Below are 19,059 nucleotides of genomic sequence, written 5' to 3'. Positions count from 1 at the left end.
GGGGAGTTTCCCTGGTTGGACGTAGCGCGTGGAAGGAACACGTTATTCCAACCAGTTCCTTTCCCCTCCATCAGGCGCCCCGGCTGGCCAGGGGGAGGCAGTATAGAGACCAGTTCCTTTCCCCTCCATCAGGCGCCCCGGCTGGCCAGGGGGAGGCAGTTTAGAGACCAGGATTACAATGAGTCACTTTCAACGGATAACACTAAAGTAAAAGAGTTGTACCATAATTGCTCATAGTTCATGTTTACAAACCCATCCATGCACAACGTCGTCTTTACAGATATTACAGATGTGAGAATGTTGGCTGGTTGAAGAGCAAGCGAGCTGCGGCATTTTGGATCAGTTGGAGAGGCTTATATAAGTGCACAGAAAGGAGGGATGGAGTAATACAACAGTCAAGTTTTGACAATGACGTCTGACTGATGTCTGGATGAGGAGCTATTTAGATAGGGAGGCGGCCTTTTTTCCGACAGCATTCTAGCCGACAGGGCAACGGTCCGCTCCGCAGCGGGGGGACATTCGCTGCGATGCGAAAAAGCGATGGTCCGACATGCGCTGCTCCCGTGCTTGCGGTTAGGGTTAGGTTAGGATTGAGGTTTCGGATCAATATGCTGTCGGAAAAAAGACCTGCAACCATTTAGATAAAGTCATGAAGATTGTTGCGTGAATCTGCTCTCATCTCCCTCCCACCCACCCACCCCCCCCACCCCACCCGCGCAATGCTCCGACACCCCATCAGAGGGCGTAGCGCCTCACACTTTAACTTCTGATACATTTGACTACAATTTAATGTAGATATTATATTCCATACCCAACCTTTATTTGCCCTGGGTGTGTGAGGCTGTGATAAGGAGACTGAGCAGGTGATAATAATAAGTGATTAGTCAGCACAATGTTGAAAAGCATGTGTTGTTTTCGTCGACTAAAACAAAGACGAAAGACGTTTGCTCCATGGAAGGACAGAAACATGCGCAGTGGGCTTTATGCAGCCGACACTTCCTCCTTCAGCTTCCTGGGTCTCAACTGAGCATGTTTCTTTCCTTCCATGCAGGAGCACCATGTGAGCAACATGGCGGCGCCCTTTACGGTCTTCGCGTCCCGTCCTCTTTAGACAGTCCTTGGTTAATATAAGGAAGTGTGGCTGTGGGCTACAGACAGACTGACAAGACATATTTCGGTGCTTTTATAGATAGATTATTATTATTATTATTATCATAATCGTCTTACCTCGACGGTGATGTTGGTGTAGAGCTGTGCAGAAGTGTACCACAACGTCTCCAACCTGAGAGACACAATGGAAACTAAATGAAAACTAAGACTAAATATACTGACGTCAAATAAAAACTAGACTAAAATGCTAGGACTATAGTGTTTCTTTTACACTATAGTATATTTTACAATTGGTTGCATGCTGAGAATAGCCGATCTACAAGCTCACAACGCGTCACACTGCGAGTGACAAAGTCAATATGACGGCATCAAGGCCCGCCAAAATACATTTTAGTCGACTAAATCAACTGTAGATTTAGTAGTCAACTAAAATCTTATGACGTTTAGTCGACTAAAACTAGACTAACACTACATACATTCCAGGTGACTAAAATGTGACTAAAACTAAAAATCAAAGATTTCTGCCAAAAACCACCACTGGTTGCAGAGTGATGACATTTTGCATAGGGATTGATTGATTTATGTATTAACAGTATGCAGAATTACAGTATATTTCAAGCACAAACTCAATACAAAGACTTAACTGTGAGTGGACGACCCAATTAAAGGACCACTTCTCAACCTATCTTCATATAATAGGTCCTCACTAATAATCATGAAAAAAATGGCGCATTTCTTTTCTACGCGGTCCATGTCTCATAGGAGGGGCTGTGGGCAGTTCAGAAACCTGTCTTCCAGTGACATCATCGATGGGGAATACAAGCCAATAGAAACGGCAGGCTTTCTAGTTCTGAAAAGTTGCAATGCGAAAATGGAAGCCATATCGTTCTCACGATAATGAAAATCTTGTTTAAAAACAAAATCTGCCTAATGATGATGTCACTGGAAGACGGTTTCTGAACTGCCCACAGCCCTCCTATATGAGACACAGACTGAGTAGGAAAAAAATCGTGGCATTTTTTCATGATTATTAGTGAGGACCTGTTATAATGGATATAGGTTGAAAAGTGGTGAAGTGGTCCTTTAAGCATTACACTTGTTTACAAGAGAGGGTCCACCATACTGATGACATTTTGTATATTGGTGCTTATATGTTATATTATATGTTATTATATGTTATATTGGTGCTTTTATGTGGCCAAGGGAGAAGGACTCACCAAGTGGTTCCCTTGTAAGTCCAACGGACGCTATCCTGGAAGAGGGTGATGATGACAAAACAAAAGACCATTAATCTAATTAACTTATGAATGCAATAAAACAGGGGAACTTTGTTCACAAAGCTTCCTTTGACACTCACTTCCTTACACTCCCTGAACAAACATGGGGTTAAGTATGAAAATTGATAGCTTGGACAAACAGTGCCAAAGGTCAGCAAATACAGTATAGCCACAAAAGACGTTAATTATAGGGGGGACTGAAATGAGGAGATTAATACAATAATATTTGACCAATTTTATTATTATTTTTTTTTTTTCAACCAAGGTTCACGTTTTAGGTTGTTATTATTAGAAACTAAAAGATGAGTGTTATTTATTTTTTCTCCTCCATTTGCTGCTTTCTTTCGTTTTAGGGATTTTAGCTGTTTTTGACAGGGGGCATTCGAGCATGGGGCTAAATATCAGGGCTGTTTAACCCATTCTGACCGGGCACCCATTTTGGTGTTTAGCATCATGTTATGCTTTAGCTATTGAAAAATAGCAGATCTACAAGCTCATAGCGCGCCACCGAGTGGCGCGCTACGAGCTTGTAGGTCTGCTATTTTAGAAAAATCGACAGAACGACTGACATTTTTAGAATCTGATCTCAGGTCAGAATGGGTTAATCAGACCAGTGTGTGTCCAGTGGAAACCTCGTATGAATCTGATCTCAGGTCAGAATGGGTTAAAAGGCCAACCAATATTTCTCCAGAGCTTGCCATATTCGCGCCCGCCTCTCTAGGCCAGAAAGCATGCTAGGCTGCATGTTGAGCTACACGATATAAGCACGATTTAAAAAAGCTAAATGTATGTGGGCGTAGTATAAGAATACTAGTATAAAATATGTATTTTCTGTTTATCATTGATATTATAAGAAGCTCTGTCCCGTCCAAATAAACCAGTAAAGTCAAAGTATGAAGAAGCATTTCGTTAGTGATCAATAAGCTCGCGCACGCACGCACGCACGCACGCACGCACGCACGCACTCACACGCACACAGACACTCACCAGTTTATTAGGGTAGTGCAGAAGAACAGGCTGGACTGGAACGCCGGCTAGGAAGGCTCCTTTGGAGGACAAGGAGAAAAGAATGTGACGACATTCAGACAGGAGGAGGTGAGACGTCACAGTCGCTTTGCCTCCGGGGCTATTTTACACAAAATGAACCACATGGCAAACCTTTAGGTTTGGTTGAGAGAGATAACAACAGACAGGTTAATGACAGTTGTCTCATAGTGTGATGATAATAGCAGCACCTGGCACTTATTCCCAGAGACAGAGACAGAGGTGGGAGGTCAGGAATGGGACACGCAAGAGAAACGCACAGCTCGAAAGGAGAGACGAGAGGAAATACATCAAATCGTCATGAAGTCAGACACACCCGTCTAGTGGAGAAGCTACAGCGCATGCCTGTCATTTCTTAGAGATTCAGACCAGCAGCAGCAGCAGAGCCTGACTCATGTGTATCAAGTCGTATACTGTAGGTACAGTATAACCATACAGTAGATGAGCCTGACTCATGTGTGTACTGTAGGTATAACCATAGATGCGTTTCATCTCAGGCGCCATAGTTGCTGCGAGAGTGAGGGTCTAGCCAACACTAACTCGGAGATTCCTGGATCGCTGCCCTCCGCAATTTCCTATCAAAGATCAGGTTCTAGAGCTCTGCAGTGTTTGTCAGCCAAGCTGTCGCACAGCAGCACGTCTACATTGGTAGTGGTACGCTTCTTTCCCCTCCTGGCTTTGCCCTGGGTTGGCTCCCATATAGGGTCAATGTCTACTCACTCTGTGTCTCAGAGGAGGCCTGTGGACAGTCCAGAAACCTGTCTACTCACTCTGTGTCTCAGAGGAGGGCTGTGGACAGTCCAGAAACCCGTCTACTCACTCTGTGTCTCGGAGGAGGGCTGTGGACAGTCCAGAAACCCGTCTACTCACTCTGTGTCTCAGAGGAGGGCTGTGGACAGTTCAGAAACCCGTCTACTCACTCTGTGTCTCAGAGGAGGGCTGTGGACAGTCCAGAAACCTGTCTACTCACTCTGTGTCTCAGAGGAGGAGGGCTGTGGACAGTCCAGAAACCTGTCTACTCGCTCTGTGTCTCAGAGGAGGGCTGTGGACAGTCCAGAAACCCGTCTACTCACTCTGTGTCTCAGAGGAGGCTGTGGACAGTCCAGAAACCTGTCTACTCACTCTGTGTCTCAGAGGAGGGCTGTGGACAGTTCAGAAACTTGTCTACTCACTCTGTGTCTCAGAGGAGGGCTGTGGACAGTCCAGAAACCCGTCTACTCACTCTGTGTCTCAGAGGAGGGCTGTGGACAGTTCAGAACCACTGACATCATTAATGGGGAATCCAAGCTTCTAGAAACTGGAAAGTTAGCATGCTATAATGGAGGCTATTGTTCTCACGTAAAAACACAAAAAGGCTCCTAACTGTGATTGAAAATTAATTAAAAGTTTGTTATTACTTTGATTTGCATTTGCGTTGTAACTCTGTTTCAATAAACTATGCTCTATAATATGCTCTATCAATTATTAATTGCTGATAAGAATGTCCTTGATTATTATTTCAAATTTTGTACAATGAATTGAATGAACATTGCACAGTTCTGCATTACCAATACCTATAAACAAGTCGATATAACCGTTCACTTTCGCAAAGGCTACATGTTATCTGCCAGGACGTACGTGGCTATCTGCCAGGACCTGTCTGAGTTAGGTTGCCATGTCACGCATCAACACCAAGGGGCATGACCATCGGTTTACACCCGAGCGCACAGATTAAAGCTAAATAAGATCTGGCGACTGATAATGTGTGTATGGCCGAGTCCTGACGGGTGATGTTAACACATTGATGTTTTGTTTCAGGTGAAGGAGTCACACTGAATGGTTTGACCATTAACATTTAATGGAAAATGCTTGTGAAAATATTGCTAGTTTGACCACTACAAATGCTTAAAATATAATAATGATCTTGTAGAAGACACTGAAATCGCCTGTGGTGACTGAGAACTTTGTGTGTGTGTGTGTGTGTGTGTGTGTGTGTGTGTGTGTCTAACTCACCTGGCTTGAATTTAATCAAACTTCTCCCGTTGGTAGTGGTGCCCTCAGGAAACATCAACATCTGCACACAAACAACAGATGGATTGATAAGACAAAGTCAGAGAGAGAGAGAGAGAGAGAGAGAGAGAGAGAGAGAGAGCAGGTGACTCATGTAAATAGAGATATCTCGCAAGATTAGCATGAGAGATGATAGTTGGATACACAAACAGGGTACAAGTGATGCTAAGAGAAACAGCTGCTTGTGCCCTTTCTGCCTGCCCTGCATCGTCTAAGTAAACGAAATCAGTTCCGATTGTATTTGCAGCAGAGTGCGTCAGAAAGAATGTCATCATAGCTTACTTTTCATTTAGTTAACTTTCCGTCAGTGGAAAAAATGGTAGTCGACGAACATCTTTCGTCTTAGTTTTAGTCGACGAGAGTGGGCACCCTGACCTTCCGATTCCCACACATCTGTTCCACCTACTGATCCACGGCTGCCAGATCTAATCAGGCAGTTATAACCCTACATAAGTCGTTGACCAACAAATCTCTTTGCCAAAAAATAGCCAATCTACACACTGCGACGAGTCGTGAGCTTGTAAATCAGCTATTCTTTTTTGCAGAGAACAAGGATACTATAGAGCGCCGCAGTCCCGCCCCCTTTCAGAAAAGCGAGTGGCCCAGGAAGTGGAAGCCCCATGCATTCTGCCATCGGCACTTTTAATATAATTTATTTAAAGACGGTTACGCCGCGGACAAAGCCAATTCGGATCGTGACGAATCATGACAATGAACACAATATTTTGGGCCGATCAAATAATTTATAAGACGAAAAATAAAACAAATAGTGTTGTCTCCTGACTTTCTTTTCTTCTTTCTAATGATTTGATCGTCCCAAAATATTGTGTTCATTGTCATGATTCGTCACGATCCGAATTGGCTTTGTCCGCGGCGTAACAGTCTTTAAATAAATTATATTAAAAGTGCCGATGGCAGAATGCATGGGGCTTTCACTTCCTGGGCCACTCGCTTTTCTGAAAGGGGGCGGGGACTGCGGCGCTCTATAGGGTTAATGTTGTTTGGTTTTGCGGTTGCCCCATTCAAGAGGAGTTGAACTCAATCATTTGACAGTTGTCCCACAAACCACTGATGATATAGACTCAGAGAGAGACAGCGCCGTATCCTACCTGGGGCCAGTAGGACCAGGACCTCCATATCCTACCTGGGGCCAGTAGGACCAGGACCTCCATATCCTACCTGGGGCCAGTAGGACCAGGACCTCCATATCCTACCTGGGGCCAGTAGGAGCAGGACCTCCATATCCTACCTGGGGCCCAGTAGGACCAGGACCTCCATATCCTACCTGGGGCCAGTAGGACCAGGACCTCCATATCCTACCTGGGGCCAGTAGGACCAGGACCACCATATCCTACCTGGGGCCAGTAGCCGTTGGAGGTCAGCCTCTCCTTGATCTGCGTCACGGCCCTCTTTCTGGACTCTGGGTCTTTCCTGCTCACAATGACCGCCTGGTTGTACTCCAGGAGAGCTGCAGAAAACAGGCACACACACACACACACACACACACACACACACACAGCTGTTTTTCTGTCTTACACAAGCGGAGCAGCATTGTCTGAACTGCTGACACGCTGTCACAGGCATCTAAACATATGTTTTCGCTCCTAAAATGTTAATATAAAACGGTATGTGTATGTAAAAAAAAAAGGGAGAGATTTCCAACTTTACAAGTAATTAAAATCGCGCAATTAAAAACAATATAAGATGTTTACAATGTATTAGTTTGTGCTTAATCAAACAGTGATTTACTGGCCTTGTTATGAAAGCCACTTGTGAGATGATTTTGGAGCGCATGCGGTGATGCGGCTTATGATATTATAAAAAAAAAGGCATAAATGGATGCCTTTATTTCCAAGTGACAATGACAAGCATACAGCTTGCCTATTTGTAGTAAGTACTAGCAGGCTATAGGCGTAAGGGGCTTAATCCTTCACCATTTAAATAAGTGCTTAGACAGGTTTTGACAGTTTTGACAGTTCAGATAAAAGCGAGATCATTTTCGGGGCTCGGGAGGACGGGACCGCGCGGCGTGCGTCGCCAACACATACGAGCACACATGCAAGCGGCAAGCCTTCATGCATATGTTTATGATTCGTTCATCAATGATCAAATCAGAAATCACTACATAAACGTTGATTATGACTGCCTTGACGACATGATAGCCTCTCTCATGCTGCATGAGAGAGCTAGGCTATCATGTCGGCAGTCACCTACAGGACTTTAATATCACAGCAGTGCGCAGTCTTCGCCGTGCACTGCGCACGAATGGGTAAAAATAATATAGGCCAGCCTACAAACTAATTCCATTCATGGCGATGCGATGTCGATGTGTCATGTATATGCGTGCAGGGGCGCAATAGCCTAGGGGACGCGGGGGACGCGTCCCCTGCCAGCGTCACATTGGTCCCCCCCAAATGAGTTTGGGCCTGGTACGAGACTATAGGTACAGCTGTTGCTTCTTTCGAAAAATATAACGCAACATAGGAACCCCGCTAGTGTTTTTGGTCTTCGTCTGACAGTTTCTGTAGCAGAAAGACCTCGTTTCTGTAGCAGAAAGACCTCTTTTCTGGAGGGGGGGGGGGACAGTCGGTTTGGGGGGGTTCCCGACGGCTGCGCGTAGCTTCCACCTCTGACAGAGGGGAAGCGAGTAAGCGACGCCGTCAGAAACCCCCTCACTCAGGAAGGCCCCCTCACTCAGATCTCAGACGGACCAAATTGCGACAATAACATACAGCCTATGTAAAGAGGAATATAAACAAGACCTTGGCGCAAAACTTCATATTTACCCTGCTCTAATACAACAAAAGTGTGTTCTTACATCCTCCATTTCACATCAGCACTCGTGAGTAAATTTAATTGCCATTATGAAAGTTTTCAGTGACGTTGGACCCACAGGTTGCATTGTCGTCAATAATTAATCTGTCTTTAAAACGTTCTAATGTTAATATAGCATATTGGCATTGTCTGTTGGTGGTCTGGTGGTATGTTATATGGACCATGTAACAACATGGTCAACAGCACTGTTTGCAAATGTAGCTACATTTGTTGGCCACAAAGACAATTTAGACAAAACATGCTGCTGCCTGCTAATGGAGCTTGTATAGATATAGGCTAATTATTTTTCGGGGAAATTGCAGATAGTTTAGCAGACTGAATAATAATAATAACTGTGCCAAAGCAGTTTTGTATGTGCATTGAGTCACTGGAACAACCTCTCTGTAGTCCGACCCTAACCATAACCCCACGTTTTGGTGGTTAGACCCCCCCATCCCCCCCTCCCCTAGGGTGGTGGGGGGGACGGATTTTTCGGCGGCGCCGCGAAGCTGCGCCGCTCTATATCCCCCCCTAGCGTTCGGTCAGTGTTGCGCCTCTGTATGCGTGCATGCGTGGACATGCAAGGCAAGCGAGGTGAGAGGGAAACAGACAGGGTAGGCCTACAACTTTATTTAATTCATGCAGGTGTTCGTTCTTTGCGTGTGCGTCTGTGTGTCTGTGTGTGTGTGTGTGTGTGTGTGTGTGTGTGTGTGTCAAGAGTGTGGGCAGCAAGGCACGGGAGAAACGTATTTTTTCCTGTAACCCTGGTTACCAAACTTACCAGCCGTCGTATTGCAATTGTTCATGTCGCAAAAACGAGGGCGAGGCTTGATTTCATAGGGCGTGCCAGATAGATTTCAGCCGTCACATTTATTAACGTCAGGACGAAATTAAGGAAGGATCAGCTGTTTGCGACCACTGCGACGTGGGTGTACTACGAAACCTGCACTCGAATCTGTGGCAGATTTTACACTCGATTGATAAATGAGGGCCCAAGTGTGCCTGCATAACAACAACACAAACACAAACACGGGAAAATTCACATATGTGAGATCGCAGTTCCATGTTCTTGTACATGGTTTTAGGTTATGCATACATTGAAATTGCACGCACGCGCACACACACACACACACACACACACACACACTCTTAGAATAAATACCAAAAACAGAAACATGCACAGAAGACTCAATACCATAGACGTGGGTAGAAGACACTAATTGTAAACAAAAAGGAACTATATTGTTTAGCGTTGATTACAATGAGGTGGAATGATCATCCACACACAGAGAGACATCCAGGCAACACAGTGAGGGAACATACAGTATGGCACACACACACAAAACACGCCACATTTAATGAAAAGCAGACCCAACGCTATGTCAGAATGCCACGAGGGAGAGACGTTATGTAAGCGGGGTTATTTTACTGTAGTGAGATACAGAAGCTGAGCAGACACAAGCAGTGTGTTTTACAGTAGTGAGACACAGAAGCTGAGCAGACACAAGCAGTGTGTTTTACAGTAGTGAGACACAGAAGCTGAGCAGACACAAGCAGTGTGTTTTACAGTAGTGAGACACAGAAGCTGAGCAGACACAAGCAGTGTGCTTTACAGTAGTGAGACACAGAAGCTGAGCAGACACAAGCAGTGTGCTTTACAGTAGTGAGACACAGAAGCTGAGCAGACACAAGCAGTGTGTTTTACAGTAGTGAGACACAGAAGCTGAGCAGACACAAGCAGTGTTTTACAGTAGTGAGACACAGAAGCTGAGCAGACACAAGCAGTGTTTTACAGTAGTGAGACACAGAAGCTGAGCAGACACAAGCAGTGTGTTTTACAGTAGTGAGACACAGAAGCTGAGCAGACACAAGCAGTGTTTTACAGTAGTGAGACACAGAAGCTGAGCAGACACAAGCAGTGTGTTTTACAGTAGTGAGACACAGAAGCTGAGCAGACACAAGCAGTGTTTTACAGTAGTGAGACACAGAAGCTGAGCAGACACAAGCAGTGTGTTTTACAGTAGTGAGACACAGAAGCTGAGCAGACACAAGCAGTGTTTTACAGTAGTGAGACACAGAAGCTGAGCAGACACAAGCAGTGTGCTTTACAGTAGTGAGACACAGAAGCTGAGCAGACAATGTGTGGTCAGCACAACGACTGCCAGAATGAGATTATTTTGATTTGACCATCAAAGATTGAGTGACCAGTAGCTATGTGGTCGACTATGAGTGACCAGTAGTGACCAGTAGCCATGTGGTCGACCAGTAGTGACCAGTAGCTATGTGGTCGACCAGTAGTGACCAGTAGTGACCAGTAGCCATGTGGTCGACCGCCAGCCCTTCAATCTCAGACTCATCAGTCCCAATCTTCCCAAAAACCTCCACATCCACATCCAATCTGCCCGGTGCCTGCCATGGATGGGGGGGGGGGGGCGCACACTGAGCTTGTAGATTTAACCCCAACCCTTTTATATTAAAACTGTTAAATTGAGACATTAAAACATACTGCACATATCAAACTGTGTGTGTGTGTTTCCCCCCAAAAGGAAATGCTATGTTTGTATATTGGAAGTTTGTTTATAGCATTCTGACCAGAAGCAGATAAAACATCCACAGAGAGAGTGGATCAAATGCACAGTTAACGGCCAAAATAATGGCCTAACATTTACCCCCATGTCCCCCAACACATTTACCCCCATGTCCCCCCAACACATTTACCCCCATGTCCCCCCAACACATTTACCCCCATGTCCCCCAACACATTTACCCCCATGTCCCCCAACACATTTACCCCCATGTCCCCCAACACATTTACCCCCATGTCCCCCAACACATTTACCCCCATGTCCCCCCAACACATTTACCCCCATGTCCCCCAACACATTTACCCCCATGTCCCCCAACACATTTACCCCCATGTCCCCCCAACACATTTACCCCCATGTCCCCCAACACATTTACCCCCATGTCCCCCAACACATTTACCCCCATGTCCCCCAACACATTTACCCCCATGTCCCCCAACACATTTACCCCCATGTCCCCCAACACATTTACCCCCATGTCCACCAACACATTTACCCCCATGTCCCCCAACACATTTACCCCCATGTCCCCCCCAACACATTTACCCCCATGTCCCCCCAACACATTTACCCCCATGTCCCCCAACACATTTACCCCCATGTCCCCCAACACATTTACCCCCATGTCCACCAACACATTTACCCCCATGTCCCCCAACACATTTACCCCCATGTCCCCCAACACATTTACCCCCATGTCCACCAACACATTTACCCCCATGTCCCCCAACACATTTACCCCCATGTCCCCCAACACATTTACCCCCATGTCCCCCAACACATTTACCCCCATGTCCCCCAACACATTTACCCCCATGTCCCCCAACACATTTACCCCCATGTCCCCCAACACATTTACCCCCATGTCCCCCAACACATTTACCCCCATGTCCACCAACACATTTACCCCCATGTCCCCCCCAACACATTTACCCCCATGTCCCCCCCAACACATTTACCCCCATGTCCCCCAACACATTTACCCCCATGTCCCCCAACACATTTACCCCCATGTCCCCCAACACATTTACCCCCATGTCCCCCAACACATTTACCCCCATGTCCCCCCCCAACACATTTACCCCCATGTCCCCCCAACACATTTACCCCCATGTCCCCCAACACATTTACCCCCATGTCCCCCAACACATTTACCCCCATGTCCCCCCAACACATTTACCCCCATGTCCCCCAACACATTTACCCCCATGTCCCCCCAACACATTTACCCCCATGTCCCCCAACACATTTACCCCCATGTCCCCCAACACATTTACCCCCATGTCCCCCAACACATTTACCCCCATGTCCCCCCAACACATTTACCCCCATGTCCCCCAACACATTTACCCCCATGTCCCCCAACACATTTACCCCCATGTCCCCCCAACACATTTACCCCCATGTCCCCCAACACATTTACCCCCATGTCCCCCAACACATTTACCCCCATGTCCCCCCAACACATTTACCCCCATGTCCCCCAACACATTTACCCCCATGTCCCCCAACACATTTACCCCCATGTCCCCCAACACATTTACCCCCATGTCCCCCAACACATTTACCCCCATGTCCCCCAACACATTTACCCCCATGTCCCCCAACACATTTACCCCCATGTCCCCCAACACATTTACCCCCATGTCCCCCAACACATTTACCCCCATGTCCCCCAACACATTTACCCCCATGTCCCCCAACACATTTACCCCCATGTCCCCCAACACATTTACCCCCATGTCCCCCAACACATTTACCCCCATGTCCCCCCAACACATTTACCCCCATGTCCCCCAACACATTTACCCCCATGTCCCCCCAACACATTTACCCCCATGTCCCCCAACACATTTACCCCCATGTCCCCCCAACACATTTACCCCCATGTCCCCCAACACATTTACCCCCATGTCCCCCAACACATTTACCCCCATGTCCCCCAACACATTTACCCCCATGTCCCCCCAACACATTTACCCCCATGTCCCCCAACACATTTACCCCCATGTCCCCCAACACATTTACCCCCATGTCCCCCCAACACATTTACCCCCATGTCCCCCAACACATTTACCCCCATGTCCCCCAACACATTTACCCCCATGTCCCCCCAACACATTTACCCCCATGTCCCCCAACACATTTACCCCCATGTCCCCCAACACATTTACCCCCATGTCCCCCCAACACATTTACCCCCATGTCCCCCCAACACATTTACCCCCATGTCCCCCCAACACATTTACCCCCATGTCCCCCAACACATTTACCCCCATGTCCCCCCAACACATTTACCCCCATGTCCCCCAACACATTTACCCCCATGTCCCCCCAACACATTTACCCCCATGTCCCCCCAACACATTTACCCCCATGTCCCCCCAACACATTTACCCCCATGTCCCCCCAACACATTTACCCCCATGTCCCCCCAACACATTTACCCCCATGTCCCCCCAACACATTTACCCCCATGTCCCCCAACACATTTACCCCCATGTCCCCCCAACACATTTACCCCCATGTCCCCCCAACACATTTACCCCCATGTCCCCCAACACATTTACCCCCATGTCCCCCCAACACATTTACCCCCATGTCCCCCAACACATTTACCCTCATGTCCCCCCAACACATTTACCCCCATGTCCCCCCAACACATTTACCCCCATGTCCCCCAACACATTTACCCCCATGTCCCCCCAACACATTTACCCCATGTCCCCCCAACACATTTACCCCCATGTCCCCCCAACACATTTACCCCCATGTCCCCCACACATTTACCCTCATGTCCCCCAACACATTTACCCCCATGTCCCCCCAACACATTTACCCTCATGTCCCCCCAACACATTTACCCCCATGTCCCCCCCAACACATTTACCCTCATGTCCCCCCCAACACATTTACCCCCATGTCCCCCCAACACATTTACCCCCATGTCACCCCCATGTCCCCCCCAACACATTTACCCCATGTCCCCCCAACACATTACCCCCATGTCCCCCAACACATTTACCCCATGTCCCCCAACACATTTACCCCCATGTCCCCCAACACATTTACCCCCATGTCCCCCCCAACACATTTACCCCTCATGTCCCCCCAACACATTTACCCCCATGTCCCCCAACACATTTACCCCCATGTCCCCCCAACACATTTACCCCATGTCCCCCAACACATTTACCCCCATGTCCCCCAACACATTTACCCTCATGTCCCCCCAACACATTTACCCCCATGTCCCCCAACACATTTACCCTCATGTCCCCCCAACACATTTACCCCATGTCCCCCCAACACATTTACCCCCATGTCCCCCAACACATTTACCCTCATGTCCCCCCAACACATTTACCCCCATGTCCCCCAACACATTTACCCTCATGTCCCCCCAACACATTTACCCCCATGTCCCCCAACACATTTACCCTCATGTCCCCCCAACACATTTACCCCCATGTCCCCCAACACATTTACCCCCATGTCCCCCAACACATTTACCCCCATGTCCCCCAACACATTTACCCCCATGTCCCCCAACCATTTACCCCCATGTCCCCCAACACATTTACCCCCATGTCCCCCAACACATTTTACCCCCATGTCCCCCCAACACATTTACCCCCATGTCCCCCAAACACATTTACCCCATGTCCCCCAACACATTTACCCCCATGTCCCCCAACACATTTACCCCCATGTCCCCCCAACACATTTACCCCCATGTCCCCCAACACATTTACCCCATGCCCCCAACACATTTTACCCCCATTGTCCCCCCAACACATTTACCCCCATGTCCCCCCCAACACATTTACCCCCATGTCCCCCAACACATTTACCCCCATGTCCCCCAACACATTTACCCCATGTCCCCCAACACATTACCCCCATGTCCCCCAACACATTTACCCCCATGTCCCCCCAACACATTTACCCCCATGTCCCCCAACACATTTACCCCATGTCCCCCCCAACACATTTACCCCCATGTCCCCCCAACACATTTACCCCCATGTCCCCCCCAACACATTTACCCCCATGTCCCCCCAACACATTTACCCCCATGTCCCCCAACACATTTACCCCCATGTCCCCCCAACACATTTACCCCCATGTCCCCCAACACATTTACCCCCATGTCCCCCCCAACACATTTACCCCCATGTCCCCCAACACAATTTACCCCCATGTCCCCCCCAAACACATTTACCCCCATGCCCCCCAACACATTTACCCCCATGTCCCCCCCAACACATTTACCCCCATGTCCCCCCCAACACATTTACCCCCATGTCCCCCAACACATTTACCCCCATGTCCCCCAACACATTTACCCCCATGTCCCCCCAACACATTTACCCCCATGTCCCCCAACACATTTACCCCCATGTCCCCCCAACACATTTACCCCCATGTCCCCCCAACACATTTACCCCCATGTCCCCCCAACACATTTACCCCCATGTCCCCCCAACACATTTACCCCCATGTCCCCCCAACACATTACCCCCCATGTCCCCCAACACATTTACCCCCATGTCCCACCCAACACATTTACCCCCATGTCCCCCAACACATTTACCCCCATGTCCACCAACACATTTACCCCCATGTCCCCCCCAACACATTTACCCCCATGTCCACCAACACATTTACCCTCATGTCCCCCCCCCCAACACAAACCTACATCATTTACCCCCATGTCCCCCCCCAACACATTTACCCCATGTCCCCCCCAACACATTTACCCCCATGTCCCCCAACACATTTACCCCCATGTCCCCCAACACATTTACCCCCATGTCCACCAACACATTTACCCCCCATGTCATCATATGATCAAGAAACTGCATCAGCTCAACATCCCCCCACTTCTCTTACACTGGACTCACAGCTTCCTGAGCAATAGACCACAAACAGTTAAAGTAGGTACATCATTTTCATCAACTGCCATCACCAACACAGGGGCCCCTCAAGGCTGTGTCCTCAGCCCCTTCCTCTACACTCTGTACACAAATGACTGTATTAGCCCCCTCACCCACTAACATCACATACTTTAAATACTCTGATGACACTGCCATTCTCGGACTGCTCCATGACAATAACTCTATTACGGTCTATCAGAATACCATTTCTCATTTCACACAGTGGTGCACTGACAACTATCTAGAGTTGAATGTGGTCAAAACAAAAGAACTGGTCATTGAAACAACAACCCACACTGGACTTAACCCACTCCTCATTAATGGTAAAACAATAGAACAGGTAGACAGTTTCACATATCTTGGACTCACACTGGACAATAGACTCAGGTTTGATCAACACATTACATCTATCCAGTCACGCTTTCAGCAAAGACTCCATGTAATCCGAAAACTAAGATCATTATCTGTTGCTCCTCATCTTCTGCTATTATTGTACAAAAGCATTATTCAACCTGTTCTGTTGTACTGTTCTGCATGTTTCTACACCATACTGTCCATGCCTAACAGGAACAAACTTTTCAGTATCACCCGTATTGCTTCCAAAATCATCGGACTTCCTACACCCACACTTTCTGATATGAACAATAACGCCATCACACGACTAGCACTCTCGATATCAAATGACACTGACCACCCTCTGTATCGTTTCTTTAACCTCATGCCATCTGGACAAAGATACAGAACCTTGCCATGGAAAAAGGTCCGTTTTAGTAGGAGTTTTGTCCCCTCAGCCATCGCGGCATTAAACAAACTGCCCCGCCGATAGGATGGTTCTGTACACAGCTTGTGGGGACCTCATGTTTTGTTTTTTTTGTACTGTCTTGGTGTTATGTGCTCTGTGTTGTTTTGATGTGGGTGTTGAACTGTTGAACAGATTGTGAAGACAAATATCCTTCGGGACAATAAAGATTATTATTATTATGTCCCCCCCAACACATTTACCCCCATGTCCCCCCCCCAACACAAACCTACATCATTTACCCCCATGTCCCCCCCAACACATTTACCCCCATGTCCCCCAACACATTTACCCCCATGTCCACCAACACATTTACCCCCATGTCCCCCCCCAACACATTTACCCCCATGTCCCCCAACACATTTACCCCCATGTCCACCAACACATTTACCCCCATGTCCACCAACACATTTACCCCCATGTCCACCAACACATTTACCCCCATGTCCCCCCCCCCAACACATTTACCCCCATGTCCCCCCCAACACATTTACCCCCATGTCCACCAACACATTTACCCCCATGTCCCCCCCCCCCCAACACATTTACCCCCATGTCCACCAACACATTTACCCTCATGTCCCCCCCAACACAAACCTACATCATTTACCCCCATGTCCCCCAACACAAACCCTGGTGCCTCTTTCTAACCTCCTCCTCGTCACCTAACTGGAAGGACTGTAACTCTGTGAGACAGAGAAGGAGGTCAAATGCTCCTCTCCTCGTGCAGGGAGTCAAACCAAGAGGAGAGGAGAGGAAGAGTGTCGTCACAACATATTTTACGAACAGGAAGAGACACGAAGGGGACCAAAAGGGAGAACGAACGCGAGAAGGAGGGCAAATTAAAATCACTACATAGTGTACAAACTGTACATGCTAAAAAAAAAAGGGTCAACTTTTACATTGTCGATTCCGTGACCCTAAACCGAACATGAAAATAGTTGGGTGAATAAACGTAATAAGTTTATTGACCCAACTAGGGATACATATTACGTATGTATCCCTCAACTAATGGCCCAACATCTGACACAACAAGGAGGTCATTTGCAGCGGTGTGTATGTAGGGTTATTGCGGAGGGGGCAGTAGTGGCTCAGGGAGGGGTGTAAGAGTGGCCGGATGGGAACCCTGAGGTTCCCGGTCCGATCCCTGTGGGATCCCCCAGAGTTACTGTCGAGAGGTCCTAAGTGGAGCAACACTCTGAACCTCCTAAGTGCTCTCGATGAGCAGGTAGCGTGGTTTCCGCCGCACGTCGGTGTGTGAACGGGTGAATCACTGACTGACTGACTGCACCCTTATCAACGCACGCCCAGAGAGCGAATGTGCAAGACCTGGGACCCCACCCGAAGAACACACAAAACCCACCCCACACAGCGACACACACACTCTGGCCCCTTTTCCACCGGTTGGGAACCGGTTCAGTTCTTTTTTGGTTCTTATCCCATTCTGAACTGAGATCAGATTCATACGAGGTTTCCACTGGACACACACTGGTCTGATTAACCCATTCTGACCTGAGATCAGATTTAAAAAATGTCAGTCGTTCTTCGATTTTTCAAAAATAGCAGACCTACAAGCTCGTAGCGCGCCACTCGGTGGCGCGCTATGAGCTTGTAGATCTGCTATTTTTCAATAGCTAAAGCATAACATGATGCTATAACACCAAAATGGATTCCCGTTCAGAATGGGTTAAAGTCCATGAGCCAGCTATAGAGCTCCAAAATTGGAACGTTAATTATGAATTTGAATGTGCAAAACCATACATATATTAAATTATTATCACCATGAAACTTCCCCAGATTACTTAGGCCTACACAAAGATTTATTGTATTAAAAATCTAAAAAATAATTATATGCAAATTAGGCATTATATAGGAAAATTTAAATATGAAAAAGCTACTACTGTGGAAGGGTTATCATATATATTTAGTTTATATTGATCCTATAGGCCTATAAACAATTTAATATATAGGTATGGTTTTTCCCACTCAATTCAAAATTAACTTTCCAATTTTGGACGTCTGGCTAGTCTGGCTGGACTAAAAACTGGTCCTGAACTGAACCGAACCGGTTCCCAACCGGTGGAGAAAGGGTCTCAGTGATGTCAATAGGTTTTCAATGGAATGGGTCCCGTCAGGACCCAGGGGTGGTCTTAAAGATGGGTCCCTTTTGGGGACTGGAACTCTGAGAGTGTACGAATGGATTTGGATTCCATGTGTACAACTCTGACAGTTAAACGTTTACGATATAAAATCGGGGTCCCCAGAGGTAGAAATGCAGTTGAGCCATTTAGAACCAACTTAAGTTCGATTCTACAAATGTCTTCTAAATAATGACAGTTTTCAGAAGAAACCCATGTTTCTACAGTATGTCAGTTGGTGCTCAACCTTTTTCATGTCAAGGACCCTCGGAATTATCTGTATTTGGTCGCTGACCCCCATCT

At 47.4% G+C, this 19,059-nt stretch overlaps 1 protein-coding gene across 1 annotated transcript in view; it reads right to left on the bottom strand.

The window, feature by feature from the left end:
- The window catches only part of lpcat4 (lysophosphatidylcholine acyltransferase 4), a gene marked incomplete at its 5' end in the record, with an annotated part of 35,425 nt that overhangs the window by 13,101 nt on the left and 3,265 nt on the right, over positions 1–19,059 (bottom strand). Inside the window, 5 exons of the mRNA XM_080792468.1 lie at positions 1,228–1,282; positions 2,328–2,362; positions 3,375–3,433; positions 5,424–5,484; positions 6,836–6,948. Coding sequence (XP_080648594.1) covers positions 1,228–1,282; positions 2,328–2,362; positions 3,375–3,433; positions 5,424–5,484; positions 6,836–6,948 — 323 coding nt within the window. The remainder of the gene's footprint in view (positions 1–1,227; positions 1,283–2,327; positions 2,363–3,374; positions 3,434–5,423; positions 5,485–6,835; positions 6,949–19,059) is intronic.

Source organism: Protomyctophum bolini (genome assembly GCF_963924005.1).
Source record: "Protomyctophum bolini genome assembly, chromosome: 20".
In the NCBI taxonomy this organism is placed as follows: Eukaryota; Metazoa; Chordata; class Actinopteri; order Myctophiformes; family Myctophidae; genus Protomyctophum; species Protomyctophum bolini.
The sequence above is the reverse complement of the archived record's forward strand: the minus strand, read 5'-3'. Positions and strand labels throughout refer to the sequence as shown.